This window comes from Nomascus leucogenys, chromosome 12, assembly GCF_006542625.1.
Source record: "Nomascus leucogenys isolate Asia chromosome 12, Asia_NLE_v1, whole genome shotgun sequence".
Taxonomy (NCBI): domain Eukaryota; kingdom Metazoa; phylum Chordata; class Mammalia; order Primates; family Hylobatidae; genus Nomascus; species Nomascus leucogenys.
Genome location: NC_044392.1, coordinates 13943860 through 13966900, shown reverse-complemented (window position 1 = coordinate 13966900; position 23041 = coordinate 13943860). Strand labels below are relative to the sequence as shown.

At 42.0% G+C, this 23041-nt stretch overlaps 1 protein-coding gene across 2 annotated transcripts in view; it reads left to right on the top strand.

The window, feature by feature from the left end:
* The window catches only part of EIF2B3 (eukaryotic translation initiation factor 2B subunit gamma), a 133573-nt gene that overhangs the window by 2581 nt on the left and 107951 nt on the right, over positions 1-23041 (top strand). For both annotated transcript variants that reach the window (XM_030823770.1, XM_030823771.1), the window contains exons 2-3: positions 2949-3105; positions 5655-5800. In XM_030823770.1, the coding sequence (XP_030679630.1) occupies positions 2958-3105; positions 5655-5800 (294 nt within the window). In that variant the 5' untranslated portion in view covers positions 2949-2957. The remainder of the gene's footprint in view (positions 1-2948; positions 3106-5654; positions 5801-23041) is intronic.

The following is a 23041-nucleotide window of genomic DNA, read 5'->3' as shown; positions in this document are numbered from 1 at the left end:
TGCAGCTGCTGCCTCCCAGGTTCAAGTGATTCTCCTGCCTCAGCCACTCGAGTGGCTGGGATTACGGGCACCTGACACCATGCCCGACTACTTTTAAAAATATTTTTAGTAGAGGCCGGGCGCGGTGGCTTGCACCTGAAATCCCAGCACTTTGGGAGGCCGAGGCAGGTGGATCACCTGAGGTTAGGAGTTCAAGACCAGTGTGGGCAACATGGTGAAACCCTGTCTCTACTAAAAATCCAAAAAATTAGCCACGCATGGTGGTGGATGCCTATAATCCCAGCAACTTGGGAGGCTGAGGCAGGAGAATCGCTTGAACTCGGGAGGCAGAGGTTGCAGTGAGCTGAGATCATGCCATTGCACTCAACCTGGGGAACAAGAACTCTGTTTCAAAAAAAAAAAACGAAAAAATTTTTAGGAGAGACAGAGTTTCACCAAGTTGGCCAGGCTGCTCTTGAACTCCTGACCTCAGGTGATCCGCCTGCCTGGGCCTCCCAAAGTGTTGGGATTACAGGTGTGAGCCACCGCGCCCAGCTCATCTTTTGACTCTTAAGGGTCCAGTGCTCTTTTCATAATAACATTAGATGTGGTGGATGTTATATAATGCCAAAATGAAATTAAATTACACTCTGAGGCAATGCTTGCTAGAATCTAAATGACCATATCTTTACATTGTGAATGTTATGCAAGAGCCTTCACTTTGTGCCTTGGGTATAGTTGGTGTTAAGTGCTGCACTTTAGATGTTGATGTGCTGGGCCCAGGAGTAATAATAATTATAGTAAAGTTGCAACATTATTTGGCAATTTGATGTTGGATAGATTGTTTCTTCTGAATGTTACATTTTAACACATTTGTTTTTAAAATTACATCATTGTTGTAAGTCAGAGAAAGTACTTTCAGTTTAAATCAATAAAGATCGGTCAAGTGCAGTGGCTCATGCCTCTAATCTCAGCACTTTGGGAGGCCCAGGCAGGAGGCTTGAGGCCAGGAGTTTGAGACCAGCCTGGGCAGCATAGTGAAATCCCATTTCTATAAAAATTTAATTAAAAGAATTATACAGGTGGCCAGGTGCAATGGCTCATACCTGTAATCCCAGCACTTTGGGAGGCTGAGGTGGGCAGATCACCTGAGGTTGGGAGTTCGAGACCAGCCTGACCAACATGGAGAAGCCCTGTGTCTACTAAAAATACAAAATTAGCTGGGCGTGGTGGTGCATGTCTATAATCCCAGCTACTTGGGAGGCTGAGGCAGGAGAATCGCTTGAACCCGGGAGGCGGAGGTTGTAGTGAGCTGAGATCGCGCCACTGCACTCCAGCCTGGCAACAAGAGAGAAACTCTGTCTCAAAAAAAAAAAAAAAAAAAAATGCCAGGCATGGTGGCACCCACCTGTAGTCCCAGCTACTCCAGAGGCTGGGGCAGGAGGATTGCTTTAGTGCAGGAGGTTGAGGCTGCAGTGAGCCATGATCTTACTACTGCACTTCCAGACTGGGCAATGGAGCAAGACTCTGTCTCTAAATAAATAATAAATAAATAGGATTGGTGCTGTGGCTCACACCTGTAATCCCAGCACTTTGGGAGGCCGACTCAGGTGGATCACCTGAGGTCAGGAGTTTGGGACCAGCCTGGCCAACATGGTGAAACCCCATCTCTACTAAAAATACAAAATTAGCCGGGCATGATGGCCCATGCCCGTGATCCCAGCTACTCGGGAGGCTGAGGCAGGAGAATCGCTTGAACTTGGGAGGTGGAGGCTGCAGTGAGCCGAGATCACGCCATTGCACTCCAGCCTGGCAACAAGAGTGAAACTCCATCTCCAAAAATAAATATATAAATAAAGATTTGTGACCTACTGTGCCTGTGTTCTGTGGTAGTTTCTGTAAAGAGATTCTTTTCAGAGTCGAATAGGTTTATTACTTTGAGTTTGAAAAAAGGAATTAACAGTTTGGTTTGTTTTTATAATTGTGTTCTGTAAATCTAGGTTCAGATACAAGCCTAAGTTTGTGTTTATAGTGATATCTTTAAAAATTGGAGGAATAAGATGAGCCGAAGGCTGAATTATTGGAGGAGTCTTAAGTCATTTCATACTTTTCAGAAGCCTAACATGCTTGTGTTTCTGCTGTTAATTCTAGTCAGATATCTTTTAATATTTTCTTTTTTCTCTCTTTTTTTTTTTTTTTTTGAGACAGGATCTCACTCTGTCACACAGGTTGGAGTGCAGTGGTCCAATCTCGGCTCACTGCAACACCTGCCTCCCAGGCTCAAATGTTCCTCCCACTTCAGCTTCCCAAGTAACTGGAACCATAGGCAGAAGCCACCACGCCTGGCTAATTTTTTGTATTTTTGGTAGAGATGGGGTCTCGCCATGTTGCCTAGGCTGGTCTCGAACTCCTGAGCTCATGTGATCCACACACCTCAGCCTCCCAAAGTGCTGGGATTATAGATGTGAGCCACCTCAGCCACCTCACCCAGCCTAATATTTTCAAAGAATAAAAATTCACACATCAGAAGTCCACTTGGTAAACTCTTACTTCTTCAGAGTCAATTCAAGCATCACTTCCTATAAAAACTTCTCTGTGTTTTCAATGAAAACTAGGTGTTCCTTTTATTGTATGCCCACTGCATCTTGGATATTTTTCTGCTGTGGCACTAATGACATATATTGTGATTTACTGACTTTGTCTTCTCCACTTAATTGTGAATAACTCAAGGGCAAGGCCCCTTCATTCCTATCCTCCCACTTTTACCAAGGATAGAACTGAGAATACATATTGGTAGACATAATGTTTATCTGCAGCTAAGCTTTTCTTACTCTGATTGCTAGAGTTGGGAATTATGCATTTGACATAGTGGGTATCAGTAACCTAAATAAAAATAGGCTAGTACTGTGTGTGCTTTGATTTTTGTTACATTGGTTTTTGTCTGTTAATTGTTTCTTCTGTACTTGCAGTTTGTAAAAATGGAATTTCAAGCAGTAGTGATGGCAGTAGGTGGAGGATCTCGGATGACAGACCTTACTTCCAGCATTCCCAAACCTCTGCTTCCAGTTGGGAACAAACCTTTAATTTGGTACCCATTGAACCTGCTTGAGCGTGTTGGATTTGAAGGTGAGCTATGACAAAGTGAGCTGTGAACTCATAAAACTTTTAGGAGATTTGATCGCCATGATTTGTCAGCGTTATGAGAATGAGAGAGGGTGACTAGAACTTGTTGGCTGAAGACTGGCTTCTTTAAGGAATGTAGGAGTACTCTATTGCTGTGTGAAAAAGGTTGAGAGGATAGCACTAAGTGTTGTTATGGAGCTGATGTCCACAGTGATCCAAGACGAACTCTGTAAGGATATCAGAAAGAGCAGATTGAGACTCTTAAATGCCTCATAGTCAGTACTTACTGAGAATCTATTATGTACCAGGTAATATTTGTATTATCTGATACATAATATATATGTTTTAAATTTTGTTTTGATGTAAGTACCAGGTTATATATTAAGCATGGAGGTACAGAGTTGAAAAGATAGCTCAGGCCCTGACTTCCCGAACTTTAAAGTCTAGTGATCCTCTCTACTTTTTGCTTAGGTAACTAGGTAGATAGTTATGCCATTAAGTAGGAAAAGGAATAGGAGACAAGGAACAGTTTTTTTTGTTTTTTTTTTTGAGACAGGGTCTCACTCTGTCACCCAGGCTGGAGTGCAGTGGCACAATCTCGGCTCACTACAACCTCCACCAGGGTTCAACCTCTCCCGGGTTCAAGTGATTCTCCTGCGTCAGCTTCCTGTGTAGCTGGGACTACAGGCGTGTGCCACCATGCCTGGCTAAGTCTTTTAATCCAAGATTCCTCATTTGTATTTTTAGTAGAGACAGGGTTTCACCATGTTAGCTAGAATGGTCTCGATCTCAGGACCTCGTGATCTGCCCACCTTGGCCTCCCAAAGTGCTGGGATTACAGGCATGAGCCACTGGGCCTGGCCAGGAAAAGGTTTTAATGAATTTTATTTTCATTAAAATAATGAGTTCAGCTTTGGTCACATTGAGTTTGAGGTGTCCTATATTTAGATATAATAAATCAGGGTGCCAAAGCCTGAGGCCCAGTCTTGTGATCCAGTGTTCATTCCATTATTAGAGTTGCCTCTTATAGGAAGGGGTGGTAGCTTAATAGCTCTCTCTTTGTATTGAATGAAGATTTAAAATGTTGGAGTCTCACTGTCGCCCAGGCTGGAGTGCAGTGGTGTGATCTCAGCTCACTGCAACCTCCACCTCCCAGGTTTAAGCAATTCTCCTGCTTCAGTCTTCCGAGTACCTGGGACTACAGGCGTGTGCCACCACTCCTGGCTAATTTTTTTGTGGGTTTAATAGAGATAGGGTTTCGCCATGTTGTCCAGGCTGGTCTTGAACTTCTGACCTCAAGTGATCTGCCTGTCTTGGCCTTCCAAAGTGTTGGAATTACAGGTGTGAGCCACTACGCATGGCCCCCTTTGGTTTTTTTGTTTTTTTGAGACAGAGTCTTGCTCTGTCGTCCAAGGCTGGAGTACAGTGGCATGATTTCAGCTCATTGCAACCTCTGCCTCCTGGGCTCAAACAATCCTCCCATCTTAGCCTCCCAAGTAGCTGTGACTACATGCACGCCACCACACCTGGATAATTTTTCTTTCTTTCTTTCTTTTGGCAGAGACAAGGTTTTGCCACGTTACCCAGGCTGGTCTTGAGTTCCTGGGCTGAAGTTATCTGCCCGCCTTGGCTTCCTAGAGTGTTTTTTGTATTTCTTCCCATTTGTATTTTTGATGAATGTTCTTCTGAATTCTTCATATCAAGGAAAAGTGGCATATAATATATTAAAGTGTGGGCACCATTCATATAGACCTGAGGTTTTTTATTTTTATTTATTTTTTTTTTTGAGACAGACTCACTCTGTTACTCAGGCTGGAGTGCAGTGGGGTGATCTTGGCCCACTGCAGCCTCCACCTCCCAGACTCAAGCAATCCTCCCACCTAAACCTCCAGTTTTTGGGAGTTTTTTTTATAGAGACAAGGTTTTGCCATGTTGCCCAGGCTGGTCTTGAACTCCAGGGCTCAAGTGATCCGCCTGCCTCGGCCTCCCAAAGTGCTGGGATTTACAGGCGTGAGCCACTGCGCCCAGCCAGCATGTCTTTTAATCCAAGATTCCTCATTTGTAAGATGAGATTGTTGTAAGAATTAACTGGGGGAGGCCAGATGCAATGGTTCACATCTATAATCACAACACTTTGGGAGGTCAAGGCTGGCGGATCCTTTGAGCCCAGGAGTTGGAGACCAGCCTGGGCAACAGAGTGAAACCTCATCTCTACAGAAAATACAAAAATTAGCCAAGCATGGCGGCACATGCCTGTAGTCTCAGCTACTTGGGAAGCTGAGGTGGGAGGATTGCCTGATCTTGGGAGGTTGAGGCTGCAGTGAACTGCGATAGTGCCACTGCACTCCAGCCTGAGTGGCAGAGGGAGACCCTGTCTGTGAAAAAAAAAAGAATTAATTGGGGGAATGAAGGTAAAACACATTGAAAAGGTGCAATAATATTAGCAATTGTTATTACACCTAGAAATAGACCAAATCTAATTGAAAGAGTGAAACCACTGTCTACATGAATAAGTTTTTGTTTTTCTTTCTTTTTTTTCTTTTGTCCTATAGAAGTCATTGTGGTTACAACCAGGGATGTTCAAAAGGCTCTATGTGCAGAGTTCAAGATGAAAATGAAGCCAGATATTGTGTGTATTCCTGATGATGCTGACATGGGAACTGCAGATTCTTTGCGCTACATATATCCAAAACTTAAGGTGAAAAGCAATTTTTTGACTCTTCTTGTTTATTGAAGATAGATAATATCTTCTTTTTTTTTGAGACAGAGTCTTGCTCTGTTGCCCAGGCTGGAGTGCAGTGGTGCAGTCTCGGCTCACTGCAAGCTCCGCCTCCTGGGTTCACGCCATTCTCCTGCCTCAGCCTCTCCGAGTAGCTGGGACTACAGGCGCCCGCCATCACGCCCGGCTAATTTTTTTTTTGTATTTTTAGTAGAGACGGGGTTTCACTGTGGTCTCGATCTCCTGACCTCGTGATCCGCCCGCCTTGGCCTCCCAAAGTGCTAGGATTACAAGCGTGAGCCACCACGCCTGGCCGAAGATAGATAATATCTTATGTTTTCCCAGTGCATTATAGTTTTTTTTTTATTTTATTTTTATTTTTTTGAGACGGAGCCTCGCTCTGTCACCTAGGCTGGAGTGCAGTAGTGTGATCTCAGTTCACTGCAACCTCCACCTCCCGGGTTCAAGCAATTCTCCTGCCTCAGCCTCCCAAGTAGCTGGGATTACAGGCACACGCCACCATACCTGGCTAATTTTGTATTTTTAGTATAGATAGGATGTTGGCCAGGCTAGTCTCGAACTCCTGACCTCAGGTGATCCACCCACCTCAGCCTTCCAAAGTGCTGGGATTACAGGCGTGAGCCATCATGCCTGGCCCCCAGTGCATTATAGTTTACAAAACTTTATTTCTAATATATTTTTACATCACATTGTTACCCATGTACTCTTCAGTTGCTCTTTGATTTGGTTACTAGTAAAGATTTAGACATTGATTTGTCGTAGTCACTGGTTTCCAATGTTTTTGAGTAATAGTACATTTTTATTAAAAAAAAAAAAAAAGACATACTCTAGGCCAGGCACAGTGGCTCATGCCTGTAATCCCTTTGGGAGGCCAAGCCAGGTGGATCACTTGAGGTCAGGAGTTTGAGACCAGCCTGGCCAATGTGGTAAGACCCTGTCTCTACTAAAAAGACAAAAATTAGCTGGGCATGGTGGTGCACATCTGTAATCCTAGCTACTGGGGAGGCTGAGGCAGGAGAATTGCTTGAACCCAGGAGGTGGAGGTTGCAATGAGCCGAGATCGTGCCACTGCACTCCAGCCTGGGCAACAGAGTGAGACCCCATCTCAAAAAAAAAAAAAAAAGATATACTCTAAATGTACTTCAAAAGATTCCATTCATATGAAGTTCATGAACAAGCAATGTTAATGTATAAATCAGAGGAGCAGTTGACTCTGCAGGTGAGGATTGACTAGAAAGAAGCACAAAGGAACATTCAAAAATTCATAGACCTCCCATGTAATATTTGAACTTTTAGTTACCTTTGGTTAAGAAACTAAGGAGCACATAGATAATGAGAACATAGTCTCCCCAGTGGTTTGTGGCCCATGAGCTGAGAAAGATCCACTGTAGATTGTTCTAAAATTGTTTTTCTTTGGAAAAAATTCAATTGTTGTGATGTTGCCATATTACTTGAAATGGGAGACAAACTTTCTTCTGTTATTTCTGGTGATTAAACGGATGTGTTATTTTCAACTGACTTTTGTACTATAAAACAAAAAATTAATGCAAATATGTAAATGGCTTTCCCACCCCTTTTATTGAGGAATAATTTATACACAGTAAAATGCACAGATACTAAATATACACCTAGATTACCATTATCCAAATCTAGAACAATTCCATCACCCCTGAAAGTTCCTTTGTGCTTCTTTCTAGTAAGTCTCCGATCTTCAGAGTCAACCACTCTTCTGTTTCTATCACTATATATTAATTTTATTTGTTTATAAACTTCATATAAATGGAATCATACAATTTTGTTCTGACTTCTTTTGTTCAACATATTTTTCAGATTCATTCATGTTATTGAAAGTATAACTAATCTGTTCCTTTTTATGCTGAGTAGTATTCCATTGAATGAATATACTACTATTTATTTATCTATCCTCCTATTGACAGTTATTTGGATTGTTTCTAATTTTTGGCTATCATGCATAAAGCTATTATGAGCATTGTTCTGTAGGTCTTTTTGTGAAAATATTCTATAGGCTGTAGGGTTTACTTTATTGGAAACTAGCAGTTTTCTAAAGTGATTGTACCATTTTATACTTTCATCAACAGTTTGTAAGAGTTGCATTTGCTTCACGTCTTCATCAACACTTGGTGTTGTCAGTCTTTTTAATTTTAACCATTCTAGTAGGTATGTATGTAGTGGTATCTCATTGTGGTTTTAATTTACATTTCCCTGATGGTAATGATGCTCAACACCTTTTCATGTGTTTATTGGCCATTTATATATGTTCATGAAGTGTCTGTTCAAAGCATTTGTCTATTTTTTGAGTTGTTTGCGTTTCCATTATTGATTATAGGAATTCTTAATATAGTCTAGATGCAAGTCTTTTGTGAGATATGTGTTGTGAATATTTTCCGCCAGTCTGTGGCTTGTCTTTTTATTTAATGGTGTCTCTTGAAGAAAAGTTTTTAATGATGATGAAATCCAAATTACTGATTTTTTCTTTTATGGTTATTGCTTTTTGTGTCCGGCCTAAGAAATCTCTGCCCGTCTGACCTTTGTGTAGATGTTCTTTTATGGTTTTGTCTTTGTTTTGTATTCTTTTTGAGACAGAGTCTTGCTCTCTCACCCAGGCTGAGTGCAGTGGTGCAATCTCCACCTCCACTGCACCTCCTCACTGCACCACCTCACTGCAGCCTCCACCTCCCAGGTTCAACTGATTCTCGTGCCTCAGCCTCCTGAGTAGCTGGGATTACAGGTGTGTGCCACCACACCTGGCTAATTTTTGTAGTTTATAGAGACAGGGTTTCACCATGTGGGCCAGGCTGGTCTCGAACTCCCAGGTTCAAGTGATCTACCCACCTTGGCCTCCCAAGGTGCTAGGATTACACACATGAGCCACCTCAGCCAGCTCAGATTTGACATCTTAATATTGAATCTTTTGATCCTTGAACATGGTATATATAGTCATGTGCCACATAACGATTTTTGGTCAGTGACTGGCCACATATGTGGTCCCATAAGATTGTAATACCGTATTTTTACTGTACCTTTTCTATGTTTAGATATGTTTAAATACACAAATACTTACCATTGTGTTACAATTACCTATGGTATATAATAACATATTATACAGGTTTGTTGCCTAGGAGCAATAGGCTATACCATATAGCCTAGGTATGTAGTAGGCTATACTATCTAGGTTTGTGTAAGTACATTCTGTGATGTTCGCACAACGAAATCACCTAACAATGCATTTCTCAGAACATATTGCTGTCATTAAGTAACACATAATTGTGTATCTATTTAAGTTTCCCTTAATTTCTCTTAACTGAGTTTTATAATTTTCAGTGATGATTTTTTTTTTTCTTGATACAGCCTTGCTCTGTTGTCCAGGCTGGAGTGCAGTGGTGTGATCAAGGCTCACTGCAGCCTCAACCTCCTGGGCTCAAGTGATCTCTACATCAGCATCCCGAGTAGATGGGACTACAGGCACATGCCACCATGCACAGCTAATTTTTTAGATATTTATTTTAGTAGAGATGTCTCACTGTGTTGCTCAGGCTAGTTTCAAACTCCGGGGCTCAAGCTGTCCTCCCACTTCAGTCTCCTAAAGTGCTGGGATAACAGGCATGAGCCACCACACCCAGCCCAATGTAGAAATTTTGAACATGTCTTGATAAATTTATTCCTAGGTAAATATTTTTAATGATGTTGTAATTGGCATTTTTTCTATTTTCAATTGTTTATTGCTTGTATATAGAAATACAATTGATTTTTGTATTTTGGCATTATGCGCTGTGACCTTTTAAATTACAGATTCGTTTAGGACCCTATCATCATATTGCCTGCAAATAAAAGCAGCATTATATCTTCCTTCTTAATCTTTATTCTTTTTAAAAATTAAATTACATTAATTTTATTTTTCGAGACAGTGTCACTGTGTCACCCAGGCTAGTGTGCAGTTGTGTGGTCACAGCTCACTGTAGCCCCAAACTCCTGGGCTCAAGCAGTCCTCCCACCTCGGGCTCCCAAGTAACTAAGTAACTAGGACTACAGGCATGTGCCACCATGCCCGGCTAATTTCTTTTTTTTCTTTTTTTTTTTTTAGACCAGGGTCTGTCTTTGTTGTCCAGGCTGGAGTGCAGTGGCTCGATCATGGCTCACTGTAACCTTGACCTCCCCAGGCTCAGGTGATCCTCCTACCTAAGCCTCCCAAGTAGCTGAGACTACAGGCACGCACCACAATACCTGAACTTTTTTTATATATATACAGACAGGATCTCACTGTATTGCCCAGGCCTGGTCTGGAACTCCTGGACAGAAGTGATACCCTTAACCTTGCCCTCTCAAAATGCTGTGATTACAGGCATGAGCCACCATGCCCAGCTCTCTAAAAAAAAAAAAAAAAAAAAAAAATTGTCTCATTGCCCTGGCCAGGACCTCCAGTACAATGTATATAGGGATTTCCATTCACTTTTGGCCTTCCTTCTACTTTTCTGTATTTTCTCTCAAGTGGATTTTGGGTGCTTCTGATTAGAGTGGGGGCTTCCAATACAATAATGTTGGGTGTGTTGCTTTCTGGAGTACAGCTGATTATTTGTTTAGAGAATATTTGGGGAATTCCATTAGGGTAATGAGAAGAAAATTCGGGTCAAGTGTACAGTTCAGTGGTATTAAGCACATTTATAATGTTGTGCAACCATTACCACCCTACATCTCTATAACCTTCATCTTGTAAAACTGAAACTCTATTACCATTAAATACTAACATCCCCCTCCTCCTAGCCCATGGCAGCTACCATTCTACTTCCTATTTCTATGATTTTGATTACCTCTAAGTACCTCATGTAAGTGGAATCATAGAGTATTTGTCTTTTTTGATTTTTTTGAGACAGAGTCGCACTCTATCACCCTGGCTGGAGTGCAGTGGCATGATCTCAGCTCACTGCAGCCACTACCTCCCAGGTTCAAGCATGTCTTGTGCCTCAGCCTCCTGAGTAGCTGGAACTACAGGTGTGTGCCCTACTACACCTGGCTAGTTTTTGTATTTTTAGTAGAAATGGGATTTCGCCATGTTGGCCAGGCTAGCCTCGAACTTCTGGCCTCAAGTGATCTGCCCACCTTGGCCTCCAGTATTTATCATTTTGTGATTGGCTTACTTAGCATAACATCCTCAAGATTCATCCATATTGTAGCATACTGCAGAATTTACTTCCTTTTCAAGGCTGAGGAATATTCTATTTTATGGATATACCACATTTTGCTTAGCCATTCATCCATCCACGGACACTTGGGTTGCCTCCACATTTTAGCTATTGTGAATAATGCAGCTGTGAATGTGGATGTACAAATATTTCTTTGAGACCCTCTTTCAGTTATTTTGGTTTATACTGAGAAATGTAGTTGCTGGATTATATGCTATTTCTGTGTTTAATTTTTTAATGAACTGCCATACTATTTTCCACAGTGGCTATACCATTTTACATTCCCACCAACGGTGTACAAGGGCTCCAACCTCTTTCTCTCTTTCTTTTCTTTCTTTCTTTTCTTGTTTTGTTTTTGAGACAGGATTTCGTTCTGACACCCAGGCTGGAGTGCCATGGTGCGATCATGGCTCACTGTAGCATTGACCTCCCAGGGTCAAGCGATGCTCCTATCTCAGCCTCCTGAGTAGCTGGAACCATGGGCATATGTTGCCACACCCAGCTAACTTTTTATTTTTTGTGGAGATGAGGGGGTCTCACTATATTGCCCCCAAAATACAAAAATTAGCCAGGCATGGTGGCACACACCTGTAGCCCAGGTACTCAGGAGGCTGAGGTGTGAGGATTGCTTGTGCCCGAGAGATGAAGGTTGCAGTGAGCTGAGATTGTACCACTGCACTCTAGCCTGGGCAACAGAGGGACATTCTGTCTCAAAAAAATATATAAATAAAATAAGTGTGAGTGTGTGTGTGTATATTATTTTTTTTTAAACAGAGTTTTGCTCCTGTTGCCCAGGCTGGAGTGCAATGGCGTGATCTCGGCTCACCGCAACCTCTGCCTCCCAGGTTCAAGCGATTCTCCTGCCTCACCTTCCTGAGTAGCTGGGATTACAGGCATGCACCACCACGCCTGGCTAATTTTGTGTTTTTAGTAGAGATAGGGTTTCTCCATGTTGGTCAGGCTGGTCTCAAACTCCCGATCTCAGGTGATGCACCCACCTTGGCCTCCCAAACTGCTGGGATTACAGGCATGAGCCACCGTGCCTGGCTATATATATATATGTGTGTGTGTGTGTGTATACATTTTTTTTTTTTTTTTTAAGAGACAGAGTCTCACTATGTTGCCCAGGCTGGTCTCGAACTCCTGGGCTCAAGTGATCCTCCACCTTGTCCTCCCAAAGTGCTGGGATTACAAGTGTGAGCCACCATGCCTAGCCTATGGTTCCAGTTTCTCCACATCCTTCCCAATATTTATTTTCTGCTTATTTTTGTTTGTTTGTTTTTTGTTTTTGAGAAGGAGTCTTGCTCTGTTGCCCAGGCTGGAGTGCAATGGTTCAATCTCGGCTTACTGCAACCTCTCCTCCCAGGTTCAAGCGATTCTCCTGCCTCAGCCTCCTGAGTAGCTGGGATTACAGGTGCATACCACCACGGCCAGCTAATTTTTGTATTTTTAGTATAGAGACGGGGTTTTACCATGTTGGCCAGGTTGGTCTCAAACTCCTGACCTCATGATCCACCCACCTCAGCCTCCCAATGTGCTCGGATTACAGGCATGAGCCACCACACTCAGCCTATTTTTTTCTTAATAGTAGTCATCCCAATAAGCATGAGTTAGTATCTTACTGTAGTTTTGATTTGCAAAGAGCTTGGGATTTTTGGTGGTCTTCTCAGAGCTGTATTAGCTACCATCTAAAAGTTTAGAATGGATGTGTAAACTTTCTTTGCTCTATAATCTCTGAATTTTAGAAAAGTTATTTTTGGCCCAGTAAGCTAGAAATCTTGAAAGTCCCAGGCAAATAAGTTCCTCTAATACTTGGAGGCTTGAGAAGTAATAGTGGCAACTATTAGGAGAGAAGGCATGAGAAGGAAAGTAAAGTAACCTCCAAAGGGGCATTTTACTCTCCAAGTTACTGCCTTTTTGTATGACTTTGAATTTTTTTTTTTTTTTTTTGGAGACAGAGTCTCGCTCTGTAGCCCAGGCTGGAGTGCGGGCTCACTGCAAGCTCTGCCTCCCAGGTTCACGCCATTCTCCTGCCTCAGCCTCCCGAGTAGCTGGGACTACAGATGCCTGCCACCAAGCCCAGCTAATTTTTTTGTATTTTTAGTAGAGACAGGGTTTCACCGTGTTAGCCAGGAGATTCACTAGATCTCCTACTTCGTGATCCGCCTGCCTCGGCCTCCCAAAGTGCTGGGATTACAGGCATGAGCCACTGCGCCCGGCCATGACTTTGATCTTTTACTCCTTATTTTAGGGCTTCCCCTTGCACCTAAAATCAGAATCTTTACTAAGTCCTTCTGCAGTCTAATTTCTTTTCCTCCCTTACCTGTTCCCCCACATCATTTACACAGCATCTCTTACATATAATCCTACCTCTGAGCCATCTTCCAAGCTGTGACTTTGGCCAGCAAGTCTTTGCTAACTTTACTTGGTTTTTCCTTACTACAATAGCCCCTGAAATCCTGGCTTCATATCAGATTGCCTTCCAACCAGGAGTAGAAGGCAACAAGGCTAACTGTTGGAAGAACGTAAATAAATGCCCAAAAAGCTGTTAGGAACTGAGCTAAGCCAAAATTCAGAATTAACTGATTAGAATTAACATAAACTTGTAGAAAGGGCAGTGGAAGTGCGTATAAACAGTTGAAGAAAGTGAGACAGCCTAAGAAGGAAGTTGTCAGTGTTTGCTAAGGGATGTCAGTTATCTCTCTAAAGGAGAAAGTTGTACTGAGCAGCTGTGCCATGCATGGCACAGTGGCCCTTTAAGCCCATGTTTTTTCTTCCCGTGTGCCCACAAAAGAGCTCCTAAACATTAAGAGGCTCTTTTGGTCTGTCTCCAATAAGATTTTAGGTAAGATAAGAACATTCCCTGAAAGTTTGGGGTTTATTAGCTTTTGGTTTTATCTTTACCCACTTCCTCCAGATTGAGTTTCCCAGCTATTATTGTGAGATCTTCATGTTTGACTTCTGTTCTCAGAGAAAGGCCAGAGTAGTACATTCACTTTATTTGGCTTTTTTTGGTTTAAACAATTTTTAACTTATAATCTTTTTCCTTTACCTTATATTTGCTAAATGTATTGCAGTCCTACTTATATGTGGAAACCTCCATCGTATGTGCTTATAGGATATTGAAGTTGGATACCATATTTGCTAAGTTATGTTTTTTCACTTAGAGGACACATATTTCGTTTGGTTTTATACTTTCTGGCACCATTTTCTACTTCATTTTGCTTTATCTAACCCCACAATTTTACTGATTTACTGGTTCTCACTTTTTATTTCAGCTACCCAAACCTCTTTCCCTGACTTATCAAGAGAGATTATTGGTTCATTCATTCTCCCAGGCCCTGGGTGAGTGAGCTCCACTCTTACAACTGACGTTGATAACATGAATGCTCTTAGATTTCATATTTTCTCCATAATAATGTTTCATATTTGTTGATAAATCATTCATTCTTATCTATGTCTAAACTCATTCATTTAGTAAATATTCAAAGTGAACTAATAATAATAATGCTAATTGCCATTTGTTAAACACAAGTTGTAGACCAGACATAGTTAATATTTTCTTATATGGAAATTTTAAAACATGTACAAAAGTAAACAACATTGCCCATTTATCTGTCACCCAGCATCAACAGTTAACAGCCTATAGCAAATCTTATTTTATCTATATTTTACCCAACTTGCTTTCTCCCATGTTCTTTTGAAGCAAACCTTTGACATATAATTTTATCTGTAAATATTTTAGAATATATTGTAAAAATAAGGGCACTTTTTAAAAATACCACTATCACTTCTAAAAAACAGTAAAAAACCAAATCAATAATAATTCTTTGGTATCATTAAGTATCTAATCAGTATTTGAGTTTCCAGTTGCCTCATAAATATAATTTCAGCATGTTTTTCAAATGTGTTTGTTTAACTTAGGAAGTGAATAAGGATTACACATTACAGTTGGTTGAAATGTCTTTTAAGTCTGTTAATATATAGGTTTTCCCTCCATTTCTTTTTTTTCCCCCTTGTAATTTAATTGTTGAAGAAACTAGGTTTTTGGTATAGTTTTCCCACAGTCTGCATTTTGTTGATTTAATGAGTGTTTCTCTGTATGTATATTCTGTAAACTGGTAGTTGAACTTGAGGCTTGATTAGGTTTAGGTTTGAATTTTTGGCAAGGTAGTGGTGTGTTCTTCCATCTGAAGGTACATGATTATCTGATTGTCTTTCCTTTTGTGATGTTAGCAGCCATTGATGATCATTGCACACCAGTCCCTATTCCTTGTGTCTCCAGTCATTTGTCTGAAGCTTATTTCTAATAGATTCCTAAAGGAGGGCGCATGATAATGTTCAGCAAGTTATCTGCTGCCTTTATGTTTCAAAGCCAATTTATTTGGATATAGAATCCGTGACTCACATGTTTTCCTTGAATATATTAAATGTATTTTTTTTTTTTTTTTTTGAGATGGAGTTTTGCTCTTGTCACCTAGGCTGGAGTGCAGTGGCGCAATCTCAACTCACTGCAACCTCCGCCTCCCAGGTTTAAGTGATTCTTCTGCCTCAGCCTTCCAAGTAGCTGGGATTACAGGCACGCACCACCATGCCCGGCTAATTTTTGTATTTTTAGTAGAGACGGGGTTTCACCCTCTTGGCCAGGCTGATCTCGAACTCCTGACCTCGTGATCCGCCCGCCTCGGCCTCCCAAAGTGCTGGGATTACAAGCGTGAGCTACCGTGCCTGGCCTTTTTTTTTTTTTTTTTTTTTTGGAGACGGCATCTCACTCTGTCACCAGACTGGAGTGCAATGGCACAATCTTGGCTCACTGCAACCTCCGCCTCCCAGGTTCAAGTGATTCTCCTGCCTCAGGCTCCCCAGTAGCTGGGACTACAGGCGTGTGCCACCACACTCGGCTAATTTTTTGTATTTTTAGTAGAGACAGCGTTTCACCGTGTTAGCCAGGATGGTCTCAAACTCCTGACCTCATGATCTGCCTGCCTTGGCCTCCCAAAGTGCTGAGATTACAGGCATGAGCCACCATGCCTGGACTTTTTTCTTTTTTTTTTTTTTTTGAGACAGAGTCTCGCTCTGTTGCCCAGGCTGGAGTGCAGTGGTGTGATCTCGGCTCTTCGCAACCTCTGCCTCCCAGGTTCAAGTGATTCCCCTGCCTCAGCCCCTCAAGTAGCTGAGACTACAGGTGTGTGCCACCATGCCTGGCTAATTATTGTATTTTTATTAGAGACGGGGTTTCACCATATTGGCCAGGCTGTTCTTGAACTCTTGACCTCAAGTGATCCGCCTGCCTTGGCCTACCACAGTGCTGGGATTACAAGCGTGAGCCACCACGCCCAGCCACATTTATCATTTACTTACTTTAGCTTATTTTGAAATATTAAGCTATGGAGGGCCAGGCACGGTGGCTCACACCTGTAATCCCAGCACCTTGGGAGGCCAAGGCAGGCAGATCACGAGGTCAAGAGATCGAGACCATCCTGGCCAACATGGTGAAACCCCATCTCTACTAAAAATATAAAAATTAGCTGGGCATAGTGGCGTGCGCCTGTAGTCCCAGCTACTCATGAGGCTGAGGCAGGAGAATCTCCTGAACCCAGGGCACAGAGGTTGCGGTGAGCTGAGGTCGTGCCATTGCACTCCAGCCTGGCAACAGAGTGAGACTCCGTCTCAAAAAAAAAGAAATATTAGGCTACGAATTTCATCTGTTTGTAGGCATGTCTTTCTTATATGTGCTTTCATTATAGGAATGTTATTTTAATCTTTAATATCTTTTTTGATAATAACTTTGTATGGGATTTGACTGTAATCGTTTTCTGTTTCTAATTTTTATCTGAAGTTGGTCTTTCTACATTTTCAGAAGAGAAGGGTGAGTCAGAACTGCTTTTTTAGCTTCACAGCTCTAGAGCCCCCTCTTTTAAGATCTTCCTCTACTGCTCCTTTATCTCCATTTTATCTGGCTTTTCTGGTTCCTGTGCTCTTGGATTGTCTTTATCCTGCTTAATTTAGATTCTACTCCTGGCAATTTCTATTTAGTGCCAGCCTTCTTCTTCTTTTTTTTTTTTTTTTTTTTTTTGAGACAGAGTCTGTCTCTGTAGCCTAGGCTGGAGTGGTGCAGTGGCATGATCTTGGCTCACTATAAGCTCTGCCTCCCGGGTTCATGCCATTCTGCCTCAGCCTCCCAAGTAGCTGGGACTACAGGCACCCGCCACCACTCCTGGCCAATTTTTTATATTTTTAGTAGAGACAGGGTTTCACCGTGTTAGCCAGGATGATCTCGATCCCTGAACCTGTGATCCTCCCTCCTCAGCCTCCCAAAGTGCTGGGATTACAGGCCTGAGCCACTGTGCCTGGCCTTCATTTTTAAAGACAGTGTTTAGTTTGTTAGTTTTGAGAGTTCATAGGGCTAAGACTGCTCTAGCCCTTTCATATCTTACTGTGAATAGATAAGGGGACTGAGTCTTCAGAGTTTAATGGAAGAGTTAGTGATTGAACCGGTTCTCTTACTTCAAAGCCTACGCTCTTAACTATGCTTTACAGTCTAGGAGAGAAGTAAGAATACAGTATACACTTTTGGCCAGGCACGGTGGCTCACACCTGTAATCCCAGCACTTTGGGAGGCTGAGGCGGGTGGATCGCTTGAGGTCAGGTGTTCCAGACCAGCCTGGCCAACGTGGAGAAGCCTTGTCTCTACTAAAAATACAAAAATTAGCTGGGCGTGTTAGTGTGTATCTGTAGTCCCAGCTACTTAGGAGGCTGAGGCATGAAGATTGCTTGAACCTGGGAGGCAGAGGTTGCAGTGAGCTGAGATCGTGCCACTGCACTCCAGCCTGGGCAACAGAGTGAGACTCCGTCTCAAAAAAAAAAAAAAAAAAAAAGATGCATTTGTGCATCTCAGATACCCAGGCTTTTTTGACTTATTGCCTCCAAAAGCATTAGTACTTTAGTACTAATTAGTACTTTTAGTACATTAGTAGCATTAGTTGCCTCCACCAAGCGTTAGTAGTCTTTATAATCTACTCTAACTCTAGACTTTTGGCTTTAGAACACGTTTAGTTCTAAACCTGTTCTAAAGATTCTACCAGGTTTACTTGGTCTGCTATTTTCAAAATGTCTTTTTTTGAGTAGTGTTCTTTTCTGTGGTGTTCAGATATGTAGAATTTTATATGTAGATTAGATAGTTGTATGTATGTATAGAACTCTTTTAAAGTGTACAATTCAGTGGTTCTTAATATGTATAAACTCTGAATTATTTTTGTGTAAAACATACTTAGAAATGAGCAAATCTCCTAAAAGGACTCATGTAGTATCCTTGTCTTGCAGGTGTGCAGCTATTGCTTGCTGATCTCTTTTTCTAAGTGGAGGGAATTCCAGTCCTATAGGAGAAATTTTTGTCCTATGTCTAGAGCCATGTGAACAAGAAGTGTTGTTAAGTAAAGGTGCGGTCTGTGATCTGCACATAAAGCAAAGCTGGCTGACTCCTTGGACATGGATCCTGACCCATATTAGAGCTGTTGCTCTGACTATCTGGGGTAATCAGCCATTAGTGCTGTTTTTGTGTGCTTTAGAAACAGACTGCGATTATTCCTAAGCGTTTCGAGAACAAGTTAGTGAGGTATATTTTAGAGGCTTCAAGCAGACTAAATCTATAATAGAGTTCTGTAGCCTATGTTTAAAGCATTTGTTTTATATTGCCAGTCTCATTGCTTCTTTTAATTTAGAAATTCCAGAGTTGATAATTCTCTATTTAATCTAGACAGGAATCTTTGGCTTCAAGCAAGCCTCATTTACCCTGTGCCTCAGTTTCACAACCAAAAAAGTAGGGATAATGATACCAACACACTAGTTGTTAGAGGTATAGTTACTTAAGTCCTTTGATGTAGAGAAAGGACTATTGTTATGTCTTATGAAACAGCTAACATGTTACAACAAAGAACAAACTATGCCAATGAAATCCCCATGCTGGAGACAGCTTATTAGAAAGATTGAGCATATGTACTATTTTTAGATGTTCAAAAAGCTAAATACAAGTTATTTTCAGTTGAGTGTTTGATGTCTTTTATCAAATTACAAATCTCTGTCATTCTTTCCTGGAACCTTTCATTTTTCCCAGGGATTTTTATTTGTCAGATTTCTATCAGCTTGAAAAGAGTAAATACAGTTGGTCAAGAGAAGATCTGAGAACTTGGTCCCAACTTGCTTAAAGACTTTATTAAGTGGCAACGTTCCTTAAGACTGCTTTGGTGGGCTGTGGTTGCTTACGACCGCCTCAATGTAATCCTGATGATGCCTTCCTGGAGTCTACTGGTGGCATAGTGAAAAGCCCAACATTACTGGCGGAAACAAGTAGGATGTAAAAATTTTGGATCCTTTTTTTTTGTTTTTGGCCAAGAAATCTCAGTGGAGCTTTTCTTTTGACTTTACTAACCTAGTATATGTATCTACAACACTGAAATGTTTTCACCTTACTTTCTCAGACTGTTACTTGTTGGAACTCTAATCTGTGGGATAGGACTTCTATAGCCCTGTACTTAATTTGACAGCCAAAAAACTTGCAAGCCCTGTGTTTGAGCCTGATTCTTTTGAGTCATTTTCCTTCCTTAGGACCCTGTCAGGGGATGAAGGGCTATAGGGTAGAAGGAAAAGGTACTAGCTAGCAATTGTGATAACACAGATTGTCATCACAAACTTACTCTATCATTGGATAATAAGCAGCCCGCATGACTTGATTTTTGGAAACTCTTAGTGGGGCCACTTATTCTACTCTGAATCATGAAGTAACACTACAGCCCGAGTAGTGGAATGGTGCAGTACAGTTTATGGGAAGTCAGTAACCATTCTGTCCCCATGACCAGAGAGTTCATTTGAAGTAGCCTGTAGCTACTTAGGCTCTTAACTTAGGCATCATCTGTGCCAACAAGACTTCCCTGGTTGGCCAGGCACAGTGGCTCATGCCTGTAATCCCAGCACTTTGGGAGGCTGAGGCGGGTGAATTGCTTGAGCCCAGGAGTTTGAGACTAGCCTGGACAACGTGGCAAAACCCTGTCTCTACAAAAAATGTAACAATTAGCCAGGTGTGATGGCATGTGTCTATAGTCCCAGCTACTCAGGAGGCTGAGGTGGGAGGATCATCTGAGCCTGGGAGACAGAGGTTGCAGTGAGCTGAGATCAGCCACTGCACTTCAGCCTGAGCAACAGAGTGAGACCCTGTCAAAAAAAAAAAAAAAAGATTTCCTCCCTGGTTTTCTGGTTGTTTTTTGTTTTTTGTTTTTTTTCTTTTTTTGAGTCCAGATCTCACTCTTGCCCCGGCTGGAGTACAGTGGCACGATCTCGGCTCACTGCAACCTCAGCCTCCTGGGATCAGGTGATCCTCTCACCTCAGCCTCCCCAGTAACTGGGACTACAAGTGTGTACCACCATGACCATCTAATTGTTTGAAGAGATGGGGTTTTGCCATGGTGCCCAGGCTTGAACTCCTGGGCTCAAGCAGTCTGCTCACCTCCCAGAATGTTGGGATTACAGGCATGAGCCACTGCGCCCAGCTGTCTGGTCTTTTAAGACTGAATCTGGTGTCATTTTTCTGTATTTACACAGGGATTAAAAGATATCTGTCATATTGTTGCTATACTGTGAGGCAAGAACTGTATCTGGGCCTGGCACAAAGAGTTTGTCCAATATTATTTGTTGAATGAATGAATGACAGCCGGAAGCAAGTTATTCGTAAACATTTAAAATAAGTTCCTTAAGTTCCTTACTCCCTTAATATAGACACACATGTTTAAGTCAGGTACAGTGGCTCACACCTGTAATCCCAGCACTTTGGGAGGCCAAGGCAGGAGAATCGCTTGAGCCCAGGAGTTTGAGGCCAACCTGGGCAAGATGGTGAGACTCCCTCATTGCTACAAAATTTATTTTAGATTAGCCAGGTACAGTGGTGTGCACCAGTAGTCACAGCTACTTGGGAAGTTGAAGAGGGAGGATCCCCTGAGCCCAAGAATTTTAGGCAGTAGTGCTGTGATCGCACCACTGCTCTCCAACCTGGCCAGTAAAGTGAGAAACTCATCTCTAAAAAATAAATAGATACAAGTTTATGTGAACCTAAGGATGAATTTTAGTGATTGTAGATTAGAAGAACTGATTATAGCATTGGCTGCCTGGTCACTTTATTTGCATCTGTGAGTTTCCAGCAAGCCCTAAGTTTACTGACATGGCTGGTCCTCTACCCCAAGAATGTTTTCCCAGAGGAAGGATGATGATGATGATGATTATTATTATTATTATTATTATTGAGATGGAGTTTCGCTCTTGTCACCCAGGCTGGAGTGCAGTGGCACAGTCTCAGCTCACTGCAACCTCTGGCCCCCAGGTTCAAGTGATTCTCCTGTCTCAGCCTCCTGACTAGCTGGGATTATGGGCGCATGCCACTACACCCAGCTAGTTTTTGTATTTTTAGTAGAGACAAGATTTCACCATGTTGCCCAGGCTGGTCTTGAACCCCTGACCTCAGGTGATCCACCCGCCTTGGCCTCCCAAAGTGCTGGGATTACAGGCGTGAGCCACTGTGCCTGGCAGGATTATTTTATTTTTTGTGATAAGGTAGGGTGATGTGGTGAAAAGAACACAGGCTTTCATAAGAGAGGTAGACCTGCATAGATAATTTTTGTTCTGTCATTCACTAGCTATGTGACCTTGGAAGTTGAGTCCCTTCCAAACTTGCATTTGATTCATCTATAAAATATTAATATTTTTAGCTTATTCAACAAATATGTGTTGAATACTTAGTATATATCCTATTCAGAGATGCTATAAATATAGTGGTAATCCAGATAAAAAAGATGCCTGTCCTCTTAGATCTACTCTATAAGGAGAGAGAAATAAACAAGGCAATCCTCCCACTTCAGCTCAAAGTAGCCGGGAATACAGGCACACACCACCACACCTGCCTAATTTAAAAAATTCTTTCTGTAGAGATGGGGTCTTGCTATGTTACCCAGGCTGGTCTCAAACTTCTGGGCTCAAGCAGTCCTCCTGCCTCCACCTCCTGAAGTGCTAGGATTACAGGTGTGATGAGCCAGTGCACCCGGCCCTGTTTTTCACTTGACAGTATATCCTGGAAATCACTCCATTTCAGTTAATGGAGACTTTTTTTTTTTTTTTTTTTTGAGACAGGGTCTCACTCTGTTGCCCAGGTTGGAGTGCAGTGGTGTGATCATGGCTCACTGCAGTCTCATCTTCCTGCGCTCAAGCCTGTAGCTGGGACTAGAGGTGCTCACCACTACTCCCAGCTGATTTTTTTTTTTTTTTTTTTTTGTAGAAAGGGGGTCTTGCTTTGTTGTCCAGGCTGCTCTTGAACTCCTGGCCTCAAGCAATCCTCCTGCCTCAGCTTCCCAGACTGCTGGGATGACAAGTGTAAGAAACTGCTTGACCAGATTTTTTTTTTTTTTAACAGCTACATAGTACCTCATTGTACATATATTTTTAAAAATCTTTTAAATTATTTTATTACAGTCTCTTGAGATCAGTAACACATTGGTAAACTTTCTGCAGAAGTATATTCCTGAATCAGTAAACCAAAGGCAACAGTTGACAAAAAGGTAAGGAAAGAAGTAGCTTTATTTTAAAATACAGTCGTCCTTTGGTATCTTTGGGGCATTGGTTCCAGGAATCCTCACAGATACCAAAATCCTTGGATGCTCATGTCACTTTTATAAAATGGCATGGTATTTGCATATAACCTACAAATTCTCCCAAATACTTTAAATCACCTCTAAATTATTTATAATATCTACAATGTAAATGCTATCCAAATAGTTGTTATCCAGTATTGGTTTTTTTTTTGTTTTTTTTTTCCGAGACAGAGTCTCGCTCTGTTGCCCAGGCTGGAGTGCAGTGGTGCAATCTGGGCTCACGGCAAGCTCCGCCCCCCAGGTTCACGCCATTCTCCTGCCTCAGCCTCCAGAGTAACTGGGACTACAGGCGCCCGCCACCTCGCCTGGCTAAT